Genomic DNA, 17,379 nt, shown 5'->3' with positions numbered 1-17,379 from the left:
TTATTTTCTGCCCTCTTTTCATGTGGAACCTCGTATTTATATCAGAGGCAAGAAGCTCATTTTTAGAGCCTCATTAGACTGTTTTCCCATTAACATGCATGCACTGCAGCTCCCAGTGTGTGCTGTGATAGACAGTTCAGCATCTTTACTGGAAATGGAGAAAGAGAAATCTCTGTGATTATCTCTACGGTGTTTTGTTGTGTTTGTGTGTGTGTGTGTGTGTGTGTGTGTGTGTGTGTGTGTGTGTGCACGTGGTGGGCTGCAGTGTGCACTCCTGATGTGTATATATGTGTCATTGCGTTCCTTATGACAGTCATGTCAGCAAGCTCCCCAATTAGTGTCTCGTTAGCGTGCGATTGGAGGGAACAGGTGATTAACAGGTCCTGCAGTTTGCGTCTGTATGCGTGTACATACTCACATTAACCACATTTGTGTATGATTGGGGTTTAGGTTTAGATGACACCCCTTGAGGGCATATGTGCTAGTTGAGGCTGAATGAGGTAGGAGGCCGGTTCTTTGATATAGTAAAATTAGATCTCTTTTAGCAATCTGAACCCAGTTTCCAATGGACTTCAACGGGCTGCCATTTATATTGACGAATATCTTTTCTTGTAAAACGTCTGGTGTAATTGGTAACACCAGTGTTGTCACTTGTTTATTAACTTGTGGGAACATTTCCTCACCGTGGCATGCCTTCTCCTACACCTTTCTGATGTTATATTATAAACAGGGGATTGCGTCCGATAGTTTTTGCAAATGGCTGAAATAAAATCCAACAATCACAGCCACTTTACGGAACGATTTCTCTCTCAACCTCTCTGTTTGAATACTTCACACAACTACTGTCATTTTTTGACTTGAATGTCGTTGTGGAAAGTCTGGACAAATGAATGTGTGCCATTCAATCCCCACTTGTCAAATGTGTCTTGTTGGGAGTTTTGTCCACACTGTCCATTTTTGCCTTCCTGTTTTTGGCATAAAGCATAAAATCCTGAATGTTATTATTGACAGTGTTTTGGTTCAGAGCGGCTGTGTGGCAGGTCTTTTCCACTGTGACTTACGCAACTCAGTGTATCACTTTAATGAGCAAATTACAGTCAACAGCAAAATCAACCTGCATCTCTGTTTTTGCCACTTTCTTGTCCTCCCTCACACATAGTCTTTCTTCCCTTTTATCAAAAGTCTGCTCTAACAAAGCCCAACTCTAGCAACAAGTACTGATTTGACACTAGTAGAAAATGTCTGTTCTGCTGATAGTGTGAAATTATTTAGACACAACATTTAAACTGTGAACGTTTATACCAGGTCAATAGTTTGAGCCAAAGCCCTTTCGTGAAAGTTCTGTTGATTTCTGTGTGCTGCACATCACTGCTGCAGAATTACTCATTTATGATTGTGTGTTGCCCATGTTGTGTCGCAAAATAGAAACATGTCATTTCACCAGAATAGAGGTCTTTCAAGCTGTTCTGTTGTAAATAAATATGGAGTCAAATAAATATGGAGTCAAATCACAAGTTCAGCAATCAATCATCCCATTGCTTCTCTGAAGAGCCCCCACTCCTGTGTCACAGTGTTTTTTTTTTTTTTTTTTTTTTTATATTTGGAGGTTAGTCTTTTCAGTGTAATTTGGATACACAAGGCTCCTCTGTGCTTCCCCCTCTCTGTCCCTGTGGAGAACCCAGCCTCTGCTCGTGTGCAGTAGTAATCTGGGCCCTGATAGTTGTAAATCACTTCTCCTGTCGTCCAGTGAGAGAGGAGTGTTGCTGCTGTAGCAGGAGTCTGCGTATTTGTCTGGTCCCCACCCCCCCAGCCCCCTCCAAAACACTCCACCTCCTTCTCCCCAGGGGAACTCTGGAGCCAGTTACAATGTTGAGTGTTTTTGGAAGAGCTCCTAAATATTTTCAGGATGACAATGTAATCTGACTGACTTGGCCGCTCTCTTGAATAGGATTCTCATGCAATTCTCATGCTCAACACACACAAACAGAAACACACAGTGGTTAATTTGCTCAACAAAACTACCTCTCCCACTCCGGCACCACACTTCATTGTTTGCTATGGTTCAATTTAGTGCTGGTATTTGTAAAGTTGATAAAACGTGATACCTTACATCACAGGCAGACGCCACCTGCAGAACGCTTTACAGCAGCGGGAGGGGGGGCTCCAGTACACTTTTTTCCTGCTTCTAGCGTTACATCCAACGTTACATGATTGCTGGATATACCAAACTAACTTTTCTTCACTTTCCTGGAGCACGAGCACATAGCATTCAGGAACATCGCAACTATTGTGTAAGTTTGCAACTTTCACCACTTGTAACTTATTACGTTAATACCGCCCTTTAAAAAAAGCGAATCATACACCTATTACTAGGGTACCTGTAACGTCTATAACGTATATCTTCCTCACAAAAACCAATATATTTATTACAGCCAATGGATTACTACAATCACAATAAAGTTCTCGACGGGGGAACAAACTTCGACACAACACCGAATACTTATAATATATTTAACAGTCTTTCCCCTAGGTTGACTGCAGCTACTTTTCAAAAATGTTGACGACACTGTACAGCATCGGGGGGGAGGTTCAACAGCTTTGACTTTGACTGTTTTGCATTACCCGATCACTGGATATAACATTAACAAGCAAACTTTTCGTCGCTTTCCCGGAGCAACAGCTTACATGGACATCGCACGAGAGACGAGACTAGACAACGCCGGCGTCATTAAACTGTGGTGATATGCAATATCGTTGACGAAAAAGAACGCTACAATGTTTTCTCTCTCTCTCTCTGCACACACACACACACACACACAAACACACAAACACACACAAACACACAAACAAAAACAGTCCGGAGCTAAGTGAGATTGTCTCTGTAGGCTACTCGCTCCGTTTCTGGTGGTTGATTAGCGCAGATATGTGCTGATTAGCTCTCATAACGGGCCCGGTGGGTAGCGCACTGCCATGAGTCCATGAGGCAACTGTCTGATTACTCCACATTTTAATTGTGATATTTTGTGACTAAATTCTGAATCTGCCACATTCTCTGTCAGGGAAATCTAGTAGCACAATGTCTTCCTCTGATGTAGAAGTAGCCTACACTGTAAGTCAGTAGTAGGCTATACAGTGGAGTTGCATATTAAGAGGTTTGGGGTCCTTCTGTAAGTAATTTTGGGGTACAATTTGGTTTTGGAGTATTCTACAACCAGCAATACCACAGGCCAAGCAATCGGCCTGTTCCAAACAGGCACATTTTCAACGGGCACTGTACTAGTAGTATCAAAGACTTACCTGACTGATGTTGGATTTTGTTTTTGTTTTTAGGCCAATACCATTATTGATATTTATTAAGGTTAAAACTGATGATATATGAGCTAATAGTCATCTTTTTAAATAAGGATTCCTTGATTTCATTTTTTGAAGAAAAAACTGTTGTGCTCTCCATTGAACCCAAACGCATATTCATATATACTGTGGAAATAACATTAAAAAGGGTTATTCTGTTCTATTGAAGCGTCCCAGTAATTAATGTTATGATTAACACCTGTGCTTTCGCTACTGCAACTTGTCAAAATGTGATTCCATTCCCGCTGACATGAATTAAAGCTGACCAAAGCCACTGTTAAAGAGAAAATGAACAACTTTAAACAACCACCTTTCAAGCCGACACAAGTGTATTGATACTATAAAGATTTTGGGAGAGGAGTGTCACTTAAAGTTGGTTCAGACTGTGGTCCTCTTTCCCAGTTTTGTTAACCGTTCTTTTTCCTCTCTTTTCTCTCAACAGTGTGCCCAAGGGCCGTTGAAAGCCCCCTTGGGGGAGTTTCATAAATAAGAAGTGAACAAGAAAAGACTCCTGGACTATTGTTATTGTTTTTACACACTTTCTTACACACACACACACACACACACACACACACATACACATACACATACACACACACACACACACACACACACGTGCGCACACACACTCATACAGACAAGGACATAGAGAGAATGTTGGAGGTCCAAGAGGAGAGGCCAGCGGCGGCAGGTACAGCAGCGACACATTTCAATAAGAAGGAGCGAGGGAAGAAAGAGCGAGAGGAGGCCAAGGACGGTCGGGGAAACCTCTCAAACATCGGGAATCCTGTTCCTGGCTCCAGGAACGTGCGCACAAAAGCGGCGCTCACACACACCGGCAGTCCTCACCAGCTCATCACTTCCCCCTGTTCTGTAGTCCTGGGAGCCCCATCAATGCACTCCAATAGGCTAAAGAACTCCCCGTCCACCAACACGCAGAGGTGAGTGGACTCACACTGACCACCTGTGGGTGTAGTGCTGTGATGCAGCTGTGATGGTAATAATAAGCAAGCACTGGTTTGTGTGTTTTATAAGCGTGTGAGATCCTGATGATTGTTTTCACAGCCTAATCAGCCAAACACTGGTCTAAATGTTGATTAAAATTATGCATTTAATCCAGACTTTTCTATGAACAAGCAGAAGTACAATTTCAACTGCACCATGTTAAACAGATGGTTTTATGGCTGCAAAGCATTGTAGTCATCGGTGACACTAAATCAAATTTTTATCCTAGGCATTGTTTTTATGTACTACTAACAGCTGATGAATGAAATACTCTCATCAATAACATATTTAACAGGCTTTACTGAGAAAGCACAAGCTTCTGTCCAGTACATAAACCTGTTTCAAGTAATTAAAAAAAATCATCTCACATTATCAAAAATGAATAAACATTAGCTGTCAATGTTTTTTAACAGTTGGGAACAGAGAAGAAACACAAACACTCAACCCTCTGTTCGAAATAGAATGAAGTAAAAAAAACGGTCTTGCTGTAAAAACAGAAACACTGAGGCTACTTGTAAAGTATGGAACCATTTTCTGTTTGTGTGTGTGTGTGTGTGTGTGTGTGTGTGTGTGTGTGTGTGTGTGTGTGTGTGTGTGTGTTGTTCAGCCAAGTAAGCAGTCTTTTGGCTGATATGATTGGTTGCAGAGTGATCAGTACATTCATTATCCCAGTGTTTGATATGTTGTGAAATTCTCATATCTTGCCAGTTGCAAGGTGCATAATTTGCTGAATTTTGAATTTTTAAAAAAGCTGATCAGGAGCAAGTCTAGAGAAAACTACAGCCAAAGCCCTATAGTAGCAGTTCTTCTGTTATACTTATTAATCCATTTGGGGAAATGTGACCCATCCCAACTATTTAAGTAAAGTGAACAATAATTTCAAAAGCCAGTGGCGTAGTCAGTGGCTGAAGGCTTTATATTACCTAACATGCACGTTTTTTGATGTCGGGGGGCGATCAGACCTGGAGAAAACCCATGTACATTTGAGGAGAACATGCAGTCTCCACACACAAAGGTCTAAGGCTCAGACCTTATTGTTTTAAAGGCGCTGACACACCAACCCGATTATCGGCTGTTGGACAGTCTGGCGAGGTCAGTGACTCGAGTCTGTTCGGTGTGTTCCATGCCGTCGTCAGTCGGAGGAGCCGTCGGGATCCATTTGAGCCGATTTGACATGTTGAATCGGCCAGTGGGCAGTCTGATTCAATGACCAATCTGATTGGTGGAGTGCTAACCCGGAAATGACGAGCGGGTTGAGCGTGACGAACGCCTCTCAAAATCTGACAAATCTTTTAAACTAACCTTTGTCGATCTGAAATGAAGACAGATTCAGCAACTGTATGGCCTATTTCTCTCTTAAAATGTTCTCAGAAACACGTTTCGGTGAACTATTTTTGTAAAATACGAGATCGTATTCTGAACGAGCCACCATTAAGGTCAGTTTTGAAATTCGGGAGAAGCCAGACCCACGTGATACGTTCGTCCAATCAGCTGCTGGTTTTCATTTTTTGGGCAACAATACAGATTAGCGCCGCCTGCTGTTACGGAGACATATTACGTCTCGCGCACGCGCAGAACGTACGCTCATGTCGGCGCTCTTCGGTGTGTTCCGAGGCACTTTTTTGACCAACTCGGGGAGGCAGTCAGTCCGACTGCCTTTTCTGCCGATGGTCAGCTGTCGGGTTGGTGTGTCAGAGCCTTAAGGTGTCAGTGGTAGCTATTGTGCAGCCATGGCAATTCGTTACCAAACATGTGATCTGTAGTAAACACTGAGTCTTGATGGACACAAACCTGAGCATGTCACTGTGGACTTACCTGTGTTGTTTAGAGAGCAAGTGTATGTCGGGTGTAATGCAGTTCTGAGATCAGCTCTTCCGCTCCATTCTTTTACCTGAAAGGTCTTGATGCATGATCCAGAGCTGTTCTAGGGTCAGGGAGTACACAGAGGTTGGAAGTTTTCCCTGCTGACTCATGGTTCTGGAGCTTCTGGAAACAGCTGTCTGGACTGCCAAAATTCGGGCTTTTCCTTTTTTTCTACTTGCTGTGTGTCTGTGTGGATGTACATGCTAGGCTGTGGCTTTGCTTTTTGGACATGTTGGCATTTGTTTCGTGCTACTTGTACAAGTGTGTGTGTGCGTGCATGGGGGAGAGAGTGAGAGAGAGAAGGAGATTAGGGTGTGGTAAGGGAGTTCTCTGCCAATTGTCCTGCTTGCCTGAACTGCTCTCATAACTAGTAAGCAGCAGTCGTTTGTAGATGGCCTGTGTATGATCTGTTCCTTCGGGTTTAACTGTGCACAAGGAATTCCTAATACCAATAACCTAATATTGAGTTCATAGACAACCATACCAGATCCCATAATTGCATTATGTTTAACAGTTGCAAAGGAAAAAAAGGGCAAAAAGAACAATCACATTTCACTATCGGTCTTCTCTCTATTAATTATGCCTGTGATCTTTTTCTCTCTCCTCTGTCTGTCAGCCCTAAACCTAAGACGGAGGCCATGGTACGCTCACCTCCCGTCACGTCCCCCTCTACTGCCACCCAGATGGACTCTAAAATGCCCAATCAGGGTAAACCAGGGAGCACTGGAAGCCAATCACAGCCCTCACCCTGCGACCCCAAGACCCTGGGCTCCAAAGGGGCTCAGAATGTGGCAGGGGGCATGGGGCTGAAAAATGGCCAGGGTCTCACCTCTGGCCCAAGCTCCAAGGTTAAAGTGAAAAGGGAGAGAAGCACCTCAGTTGAGTCGTTTGAACAGCCCGAGATTGGCACACCCACTAGTGAGGAAAAAGGTAAGAACCACAGTAGCCAGTACTCATTATTATCCGACCATCTAATGTCCAGCAGGAAGCTGGGATCAGAAATTTAGAAATAGTTCTCGTGAAGTGCTACAGTTAGTTAGGGGAAAAAATCGATACACCATAGTATTGTGATATTTTCTGTGGCAATAGTGTATCGATACACAGACGCCATGTATTGATCTTTTATTATATATGTGTTGGTCAGTTTGTCTGCTTGACAATCCCATTTTGCAGCAATAAAAGTGAAGTGAGATGAACAAACAGAGACATTTATCTTTTTAAATAAAACAGATGTTGACAAAGTTTCCTTTTGGAGACATCATATGAAATTGGGAAAAAAATTGAAGTTGGAAGAAAAGTAATAAATTGCAATATATCACAGAATATTGCAAAATGTTTAAAATCGCAATAATATCGTATCGTGACACAAGTATCGTGATGATATCGTATCGTGAGGCCTCTGGTGATTCCCATCCCTACAGTCAGTCAGTTTAAGTCTCTGAGACTTTAAGTTATTTTAAATGTTTTTTAGGATAATAATTTTCTTCTCAAACTTGATGATGTTTTTAGGAGTTGTTAGTAGCAGGGCTTTCATACTTTGTTACCAAACCTACATCTGTGGTTACATCTGCTTTGAACTGTTCAGGATAGATAGAATACCCACAGTGCTTAAACAGTGTCATGTCTGCAGTGCTTCAGTTGTGTTGTTGCTATGCATCTGGTAATACTACACATATAATTTCCTGTAGAGACAGTTTATCAGATCTATTCAGCACGGATTTAGGGGGAAATGGGACAAATTCTTCCTAATTATAGCCCATAGTTGGTTTGTTGTGTTCCTTTTATGCTGTACCACTGAATTACTTTATTAAAAGTCCTGTACATGTAGTTATTTTCTCTTCGTCTAGAGAAGGCAACAGTTGGACATCTCATCAACAAAAATATACTTGTATACTTGTAGTCCCTTGTTGTCACTTACACAGATAAACCAAAGCCTGTGTGTGTGTGTGTGTGTGTGTGCGCAGACAGCAGCAGGGTAAAGAGGATGTGTGTAGCAGAGAGGAGGCAGCCGTACAGTGGAGCTGACTGGTGTTCTGGAGGAGAAAGTGACGAAGATGACAAAGGATTCTTCAGTAAGTGTGTTAACGTGTGCATCCAAGCATGCATAGCATTCCCTCTGCTGATCAGCTAGACTTATGACAGCTCCTTAGTAGAACTACATTACCCATAGGCCTCTGCTGGTCATAAAGTCATGGTCTTTCCTATTGTCTCCTTGTAGACTGTAACTCCAGTGACGTGAAGCCCCAGGACTCCGTCACACATTCTACCTCCAATGCCGGACTCAGTCGCTCCTCCACACCCTCCCACAATACACTGGGAGGCCAGGGTTCCACAACAGAACCTGCTAGTGGCCAGAAACCAGGCACAAAACTCGTTTATGTCTTCACCACGGAGATGGCCAACAAGTAAGGAAGCTGAGAGTTTACATTTATATCTGTCGCGGCTAGTATTTTCCATACAATTGTAACTCAGAAACGGCCCTCTCTAGCCATAATTTGCCATTCAAAACCTCAATTTCTTTATTGACCATATTGCACGTCTAGTGTTTGCACTGTAGTTATTAGTTTTTACAGTTCAAGTTTATCTCTACAAATTTGGAATATGAATGTGTTTAGACAGGCTAATTAAATCATCATCTCAGTACTTAAACCCTTTTTTTACATAAGCAAAACATACACCCACAGTGAAACCCTTTGTGGAATTGCAGTTCAAAATTAAATGGAATTACTAACAATGTCAATTGCCTGAAGTATATCTCTGTGCCCCTGTCATCAGTGGTTGTTGTTTGTTTGTGTGTATGGCACTAAGATACTTTCTTCCCACCCCTTCTCTTCCTTCCCCCAACGTTCCAAGTTATAGCCTAAATCCATTTTGTGTATCTGCACAAGCATGTGTGTTTCTCAGTGGGAGCATACACTTAGATTAACTCTCTGTTGGGAATTAGAGATCAAAGATGTGGATGCTCAGTGGAAGGTGTGTGTGCAATAGTTAGCTTAGTCTGTTGACCTTGGTTTTACCTTCATGGTCCCATCTAGTACTCATTCATCTGGCTCACCGTCTCCCAGATGGATGGATGGATGGATGGATGGACGGACACACACACACACACACACACACACACACACACACACACACACACACACACACACACACACACACACACACACACACACACACACACACACACACACACACACAAATGTATTGTGTCTGATGACTGATATCCGACTGTCTGCCTTCTTGTCCTCAGGGCAGCTGATGCAGTTCTAACTGGTCATACAGAAAACATCATTGCCTTCCACATGAAAAACATCTCCAACAGCAAGGACAAAGCTCACCTCCTCCTGGTAAAGATACACACAGGCTCTTTATAACGCACACATATATGCTTTCATACATCAACATATTGCACAAGAGTGTCAAAACTTAATCCTATTTCTGTCACTCTCTGTTAAAGAACAATGCAGCAAGCGCCCTCCGAAATGACGCCAAGCCTCCCCAGCAACCCCCGTCCCATGCCCAAGATCAGAGCCACCAGCCTGGATCCAAACCGTCCTTACCTGGCATGGCCGAGTCGGCCCCACCCCAGCCAAACCAAGGGAGCCAATCAGGTGTTCTTCCGCAGGAAGGGTCATCTTCTGCAGGCATGGAATCCAAAAATCTTCCCAGCAGTAGCCCCAGTAACGCTACAGCTCCAGTTGACCAGGCCCCCGTCACCCAACCTGAGGCAGGCCTCAACCCTCCAACAGCAGGTGAAGGAGGGCAGGGTGGAGGCTCTGGTGGAGCAGGTCTGACACCCCAGCAGCAGCAACAACAGCAGCAGCTGGCCCAGGAGCTGTTGAACATGGAGGCCAACACAGAGGGTCTGTCCCAAGAACAGTTAGAGCATCGCCAGCGCTCCCTGCAGACATTGCGAGATATTCAGCGCATGCTTTTCCCTGATGACCGTGATGCCCCAGCAGCTGGGCCCCCACCGTCCCATGGTGGTCCCCATGATGGAGGCCCTGATGGTGCACCCCGTAGGTCTGAGCAAGGCCCCCTACAAGCTATGATGGCGCAGTCTCAGAGCCTCGGACCACCAGGTGGGCCAGGAGGACCTCGTCCACAAGGTCCACCCTTTGGCCCACCCCATGGTCCACCCCATGGTCCCAGGGATATGCCCCCGTTTCCACAAGATGAAATGGGTGCACACATGGGGGGTCCAGGGGGCTGTGGAGATGGAGATCAGATGACGCCAGAACAGGTGGCTTGGCTGAAGCTACAGCAGGAGTTTTATGAAGAGAAAAGGAAGAAGCAAGAAATGCAACACCGGCCACTTCCTCCAGACATGATGATGCACCCCCATGGTCCACGTGGCATGATGCGAGGCCCCCCGCCTCCCTACCAGATGGGCCCAGGAGAGATGTGGGGAGGACCAGGTGGTCCACCAGAGCACTACCAGGAGCGCATGAGCATGGGCCCTGGCCCCAGGGGTATGCCCCCACATATGCAGAGGATGCCTGGCTTCTCTGGTATGATGAATCCTGAGATGGAGGGACCTCCAAGGCCTGGAATGGGCTGGCCTGACGACATGCCTCCCCGGATGGGAGATGCACGAGGCTTCCCTGGAGGACCTGGGGGAATGTTTGCTGGTCCAGGGGGTCGAGGTGAGCGTTTCCCAAATCCTCAGTCAGTCCAAGAAGCAATGTTCCACCAAGGTATGGGTGGAGAGAAGGGCATCCCTCCAGGGATGATGATGGACATGCAAAGGATGATGGGACACCAAAGAGGTGGAATGGAACCTGGTAATGGTATGGGCATGTTTCCCAGAATGCCCGGTGATGGTCCTATGAGTCCATCCTCTAGGCTCCAGGGAATGGGGGGAAGGGAAATGGGGCCTGAGTTTGGCATGGGGCCTGGCCCTGGGCCAGGACCTCATATGCACCCTGCCAAGCTACGAGATCCCTCCATGAATATGAGTCCTGACGAGATCATGAGAATGAGAGGAGGTGGCGGACCTCCAATGGAGAACATGGGTCCACAAGGCCGGCCCATGCAGGGCCCTCCCTTCCCTGAGCAGACACAGCCAGGAGACTTTCCTATGGGGCCTGGGCGACCCTTCCCAGGGGGTCCTGGAGGAATGAGGGGTCCACATGTAGACCAAGCCTTTGGCCCAGAGCACAGATCTACACCAACAGGAGGTAATGGCCGTATTAACCACCTCCCCCCTGCTGGTGGCCCTTCACAAGGTCAGAGGGGCCGCAAGCCAGCAGACCTAAATGTCCAAGCAGGAGGGGGGAACTCTCCCAGTATCAACCCACTTAAGTCCCCTCCTCTGAGGCAAGTGCAGTCCCCCATGATGGGCTCTCCCTCTGGAAACCTTAAATCCCCTCAGACACCGTCCCAGCTGGCTGGCATGCTTACTGGTCCCACAGGCCCCAGTGCCCCTCCACCTCCTCAAGCCTCAGCACCAATGAAATCCCCCCACTCCATGATGGGATCAGCTGGTGCCTCGCCTGTTCATATGAGGTCTCCTTCTCTTCCTAACCCCTCTCCAGGATGGGCATCCTCACCAAAACCACCCATGCAGAGTCCTGGAGTACCACCTCAGGGTGGCAAGCCTCCCCTTAGCATCACCTCGCCAAACATGATGGGGAGCATGGAGCAAGGTATAACCGTCTCTTTCTTCCATTTTCTATGTTCAGCAGCACTTTTGTCCCTTCTTATCCTTTCAATATTTAACCTATTTGTGCCCTCAACTGAAATTTTGAATTTCCTTTTGGAAAACGCACAAATCGGAAGAATAGAAATTTCAAACCGTTTGGCTAGTAGTATGATAAGAAAATGGCTGTATATAAGAAACTACACAGAGCACAATCAAGTATTTGGTATCTATGAACTCATACTTGAATACAAAACATAAAATATATGCACACACATACAGTGTAAAAGAAACATTTCATATGAAAGACGTTAGAAGAATAAAAACGTTAGCATTTTTCCAAATCTTTAAAAAACAGACTTTGACTATTGATAAGTGTGTTTTTTTTTATTTTATTTTTTTTATGTATTCTAAAAAAAAAAATTATATTTGTACTGTTCCAATACAACGTGCCCAAATATTGTCCCTAACAGATTTCAAGACTTGAGACCAGTCAGCATTTTCCTTATCACACTGAATATCGTCTTTGGGCACAAATGGGTTAATTCCACATCTTTTTTCCAGTGCATCTTTATTTAATTACATTCAATTATTATCAGGATGTCTTTTGTAAATGGTTTGGTGTTGAATTTGATTTGTATTGCATTTTAGTCACTTATCTCAGTGATTGTTAATATCACATGTAAAATATCTGCCCCTTTTATATCAAATATCTAAAAATGTAGTCCTTTGAAATTGAAATTAGTCTAGAAAACATACAAAAAATGTGTTTTTAAATAATGTACATGTGGATGTTATTTATCAAGTGCATCTCTCACTTATTCAAGTTAGCACATCTGTATGAGGGGTGGGGTTGGGTGGGTTATGGTCCAGTGGCTCCCTCTTGTGGCCACAGAATTTAGATCTCACTGAGCCTTAAGTAGCACACACTATTGCTACATATCATCACAGATAAAAACAATCTGCCTGAGAAGGAAAAGTCCCAACTGCTAAGATTTATCATCTCTTTGTCATCCTCTCTCTTTTTCATCATGCCGTCCTCTAGGTGGTAACGGCCCTCCCTCAGCCCCTCCTTCATCAGGGGCTCCATCTGGCTCCATGTCCCTCCCAGGCAACGTCCCGTCTGGCAGTCCGTACAACATACCCCCTGAGCCAACTCTATCCCAGAACCCTCTCTCCATCATGATGTCACGCATGTCCAAGTTTGCAATGCCCAGCTCCACCCCACTCTACCATGATGCCATAAAGACTGTTGCCAGCTCTGATGACGACTCACCCCCGGCTCGCTCCCCTAACCTGCCGTCAGTGAACAATGGTAAGATATCTAATATTTCTTTTGTTTGTAATTTAGTGTATTTCAGTTACACCCACCTTGGGTCATATTTATATTAATACACATTAGATCTGCTTCCCGAGTGCATGTACTGAATACATAATCACTTCTTTTTGGCTTGCATATACAGGCATGGCAATGAATCACCAAGGCAATCCACGTATGATGGGACCCGGAAACGCTGGACCCATGTCTGCCCTCAGCCCTCTGGGTATGAATCCAATGGGATCCCAGCCCCTCTCCCATGGTATGCCCCCACAGATGCCTTCTCCCAATACCCCTAACATGGGCCCAGGCATGATGCCTCATGGCATGATGATACCACCAAATCCCCAAGACCCTGGTATGGGAAACCCCCAAATGATGCCCCAGGGACGCATGGGTTATCCTCACCGAAGCCAGCCGTACCCCCTCACCCAGTCCCCTTCCCAGCAGGGCCCTTTCTCCCCGCACAACGGTCCTGGTCCCCAAGGTTTCCCTGGCCATCCCATGGGCTTCCAGGGAGAAGGAGGACCTATGGGAGGACGGATGGGGAACATGCCTCATGGAGGAGGGGGTGATGGGGGTATGTGCAAGCCCAATACCCCAGGAGGGCCAGAGTTTAACAACATGCAAGGTGGATTCAGTGATGCAGACCTTCATGAGGTGATGCGACCGGGAGCATCTGGCATTCCTGAGTTTGACCTGTCCAGGATAATCCCATCAGAAAAGCCCAGCCAGACTCTGTCTTACTTCCCCCGAGGTGGGGGAGACAACCCTGGAGGAAAACCACCACACCCCTCTGGCTTCCCCATGCAGGGCATGATGGGCGATGGACCACCGAGGATGGGGATGTCCATGCACGGGATGGGGGGGATGCCAGGGGGGCCTGGCGGGGGAATGGGCCCCCAAGACATGCCAATGGGCAACCCTGGCCACAACTCTATGCGGCCACCAGGATTCATGGGCCAAGGCATGATGGGCCCCCAGCACCGGATGATGTCTCCTGGGGGTCCGGGAGGGATGATGCAGGGGAGGCAAATGGCTCACCCAGGCCCTGGTGGCTCACCTAATATGATGATGTCACTGCAGGGCATGGGCGGCCCCCCACAGCAGACAATGATGATGGGGGGTCAGATGAGGCCACGTGACATGGACATGGGGTTCAGTCCGGGCCCTGGAATGTTCTAATCCAACAGAAACCTTGTATGTAGAATGTTCTTGGACAATACACAAGGATGGAGTAAAGATGATGGTGTGTGGAGAATGTTCCGAAAACTCTGATGGACTCATGCAAAGGACGTATAATACAAGAGAGGATGTACCCAGAAATGAACAGAATGGAGTTAACCAGTCACCTAGTAATGTCCTGTGGGAACTTTTCCAATGGAGACTCAGACAGGCCCAGATTGGAGTACTTTTGCCACAAGAACATTTAATTTTGACTCATGAACTTCAGAATGTATGGGATTGTTGTGCATCAATTTCGCAAAACTGTTCATGTGTTTTTTGAATATCTGACTATAAAGATGACTTTCAACATCAAAGAGGACTCAACCTAACTCAAAGTCAGCGTGGAGATGCTACAGTATATGTCTACTTTTTTCAACAACAAAAAAAAAAACAAATTTGTCATGAAAGTGGTATGGAACAAGAGAAAGGAATAAGAATTTGTGCTTTGTGAAGACTTTAGTGGAACTCCATCTTGTCTCTCGCTCCATTGTTTTTGACTGTTTCTGTACAGTATATACGTGTGAGAGTGTGTGCGTGCTTGACAGACTGTATGTTTGTGTGGTATGTATGTATGTGTCTGTATGTATAGGCATTCTATCAGTGACCTCTCAACTCCTCTTACCCAACTTTAATTGGGGGGGAGGAACGCCCCCTAAAAATACTGTACTGTTTACCATTGGTGGGCTATTCGAATTTTAGTCTATTTTAATTTCCTTTGTAACTCCAGTGTATAACAAACCAAACTATGACCTCATTAAGATAATAGTATTATTAAAAAAGCACAAACATGGACCGTCTGCAGAAAGCGTCTTTTTTCTCTATTTTTACCATTGAGAGCAACACATTGTGTGAGGATCCTGGCAGCTTTGCAGCACAATGATAATCCCCTGTCCATTTCAAGTTGTCGATGACATTTGATTTGGTGCTCCAAAACTTTCAGGACTCAACTTTCGCCAGCGTGAATAATACTGCTAGTACCCAGATGTGCTATGTGTGTTCTTCTTGTTCCTGTTGTGTTCCTGTTTGTTTTGACTCTTGTTGACTCTGGGTAATAATCATTCCCACAGCAATAATCCCCCCAATGGTCATCAGAATGGGACAGGCTGAATGCCACAGCAGGTATGCCAGGTATTATAGAACTAGAGCTAGGTAGATCTGGTTAAATTTTGTAAGGCAGGTGTGGTGTCCAGAGTGAGACACGCAGAAATGTAAACACGTACTGCTTACCATCCAGTTGACTTCCTCTCTTTTCTCTATTGTATAAGCTTGTCATGTGTTTCTCCATTGGCTTTGGTGCAGAATAGCCTACCAGGGCTGTGGTGATGGACTACAAATAAAAGATATTGTTTTGGTATATACATTTTGTCTATAGTGTGTGTGTGTGTGTGTGTATGCACGTGTGTGCGCGCATGTATGGGTCCACGTGTCTCAACTATTCACATTTAGTCAGTTATGTGGACCAGGTGGTGTCTTTGTCATTCTACACGTCAAACTAGAACAAATGAACTGGAACAAAGAGAGCAAGTCATACAGAAAAGCAGCCATGCCAATTTGACATTTTATCAGGAGGTACTTAGTAAAAGCTACTTTAGAGGACACCACACTTCCAAAATAGATGCAAGCATGTTGATGCATTTGAACTCTAACAAACTAGTTGTGCTTTAGTAACCTGAATTTCACTTCGCTGGTAGGAATAGTACAGAGCCCCTTATGTTTCATTAGCCAAAGAAAAGAGACTTAACATGGATCAAAATCTTTATTCATGACTCACCCAATCCAAACATTTATATTTTAAGCAGCAGGTCATGGGAAACTCCCGCTGTAATGTACAATTCCTGTTATTGTAACAGGTCTATATAATGGGCATGAATACATTATACTGTGGTCTGATGGTACCAACAAATCCCAACAAGAAGGCAACCTAATGTTTCACTCTTAATACTAACTAGCAGAATTATTCAATTTCTGCATATTCATAATATGGTTATGAAGACATCTACCTACACACTAATGTCCCTAACACACAACTAATCCCCAACATAAGATACAGTACATGAACTGCTTAGCATTCCGCTAAGGAATAAAGTGATTAAATATAAAAGATTTGATCGTGTACACAACCAAATAGACAGAATAATTGCATCAGCAATCAGATACTGGCATTGGTGCAACATTGGTCAACCTTTAAAATATATAAAGTATTCATACCCCTTGAACTTTTCCATATTTTGTCACGTTACAACCACAAACGTAAATGTATTTTATTGGGATTTTATGTGATAGACCAACACAAAGTGGCGCATAATTGTGAAGTGGAAGGAAAATGATAACATGGTTTTCAGTTTTTTTTACAAATAAACTGAAAAGTGTGGCGTGGAAAAGTATTCAGCCCCCCTGAGTCAATACTTTGTAGAACCACCTTTCACTGCAATTACAGCTTCAAGTCTTTTGGGGCATGTATCTGCCAGCTATGCACATCTAGAGACTGACATTTTTGCCCATTCTTCTTTGCAAAATAGCTCAAGCTCAGTCAGATTGGATGGAAAGTGTCTGTGAACAGCAATTTTCAAGTCTTGCCAGAGATTCTCAATTGGATTTAGGTCTGGACTTTGACTCGGCCATTCTAACACTTGAATATGCTTTGATCTAAACCATTCCATTGTAGCTCTGGCTGTATGTTTAGGGTCGTTGTCCTGCTGGAAGGTGAACCTCTGCCCCAGTCTCAAGTCTTTTGCAGACTCTAACAGGTTTTCTTCTAAGATTGCCCTGTATTTTTACATTTATCTTCCCATCAATTCTGACCAGCTTCCCTGTCCCTGCTGAAGAAAAGCATCCCCACAGCATGATGCTACCACCACGTTACGGATGGCGTGTTCATGGTGATGTGCATTGTTAGTTTTCCGCCAAACATAGCGTTTTGCATTTAGGCCAAAAACTTCCAATTTTGGTCTCATCTGACCAGAGCACCTTCCTC

General features: G+C 44.7%; 1 protein-coding gene across 4 annotated transcripts in view; it reads left to right on the top strand.

The window, feature by feature from the left end:
• Positions 1-15,761, top strand: part of bcl9 (BCL9 transcription coactivator) — a 29,420-nt gene extending 13,659 nt beyond the window's left edge. For 3 of the 4 annotated variants that reach the window (XM_036003787.1, XM_036003788.1, XM_031295689.2), the window contains exons 3-10: positions 3,794-4,292; positions 6,836-7,149; positions 8,184-8,291; positions 8,438-8,624; positions 9,470-9,566; positions 9,677-11,867; positions 12,906-13,175; positions 13,324-14,363. In XM_036003787.1, coding sequence (XP_035859680.1) covers positions 4,006-4,292; positions 6,836-7,149; positions 8,184-8,291; positions 8,438-8,624; positions 9,470-9,566; positions 9,677-11,867; positions 12,906-13,175; positions 13,324-14,363 — 4,494 coding nt within the window. In that variant the 5' untranslated portion in view covers positions 3,794-4,005. Of the gene's footprint in view, positions 1-3,793; positions 4,293-6,835; positions 7,150-8,183; positions 8,292-8,437; positions 8,625-9,469; positions 9,567-9,676; positions 11,868-12,905; positions 13,176-13,323 lie in introns of all 4 variants that reach the window. The other variant, XM_036003786.1, reaches the window with a different exon arrangement.
• The last annotated feature ends 1,618 nt before the right edge of the window (positions 15,762-17,379 follow it).

This window comes from Sander lucioperca, chromosome 8, assembly GCF_008315115.2.
Source record: "Sander lucioperca isolate FBNREF2018 chromosome 8, SLUC_FBN_1.2, whole genome shotgun sequence".
Lineage (NCBI taxonomy): Eukaryota > Metazoa > Chordata > Actinopteri > Perciformes > Percidae > Sander > Sander lucioperca.
The sequence above is the reverse complement of the archived record's forward strand: the minus strand, read 5'-3'. Positions and strand labels throughout refer to the sequence as shown.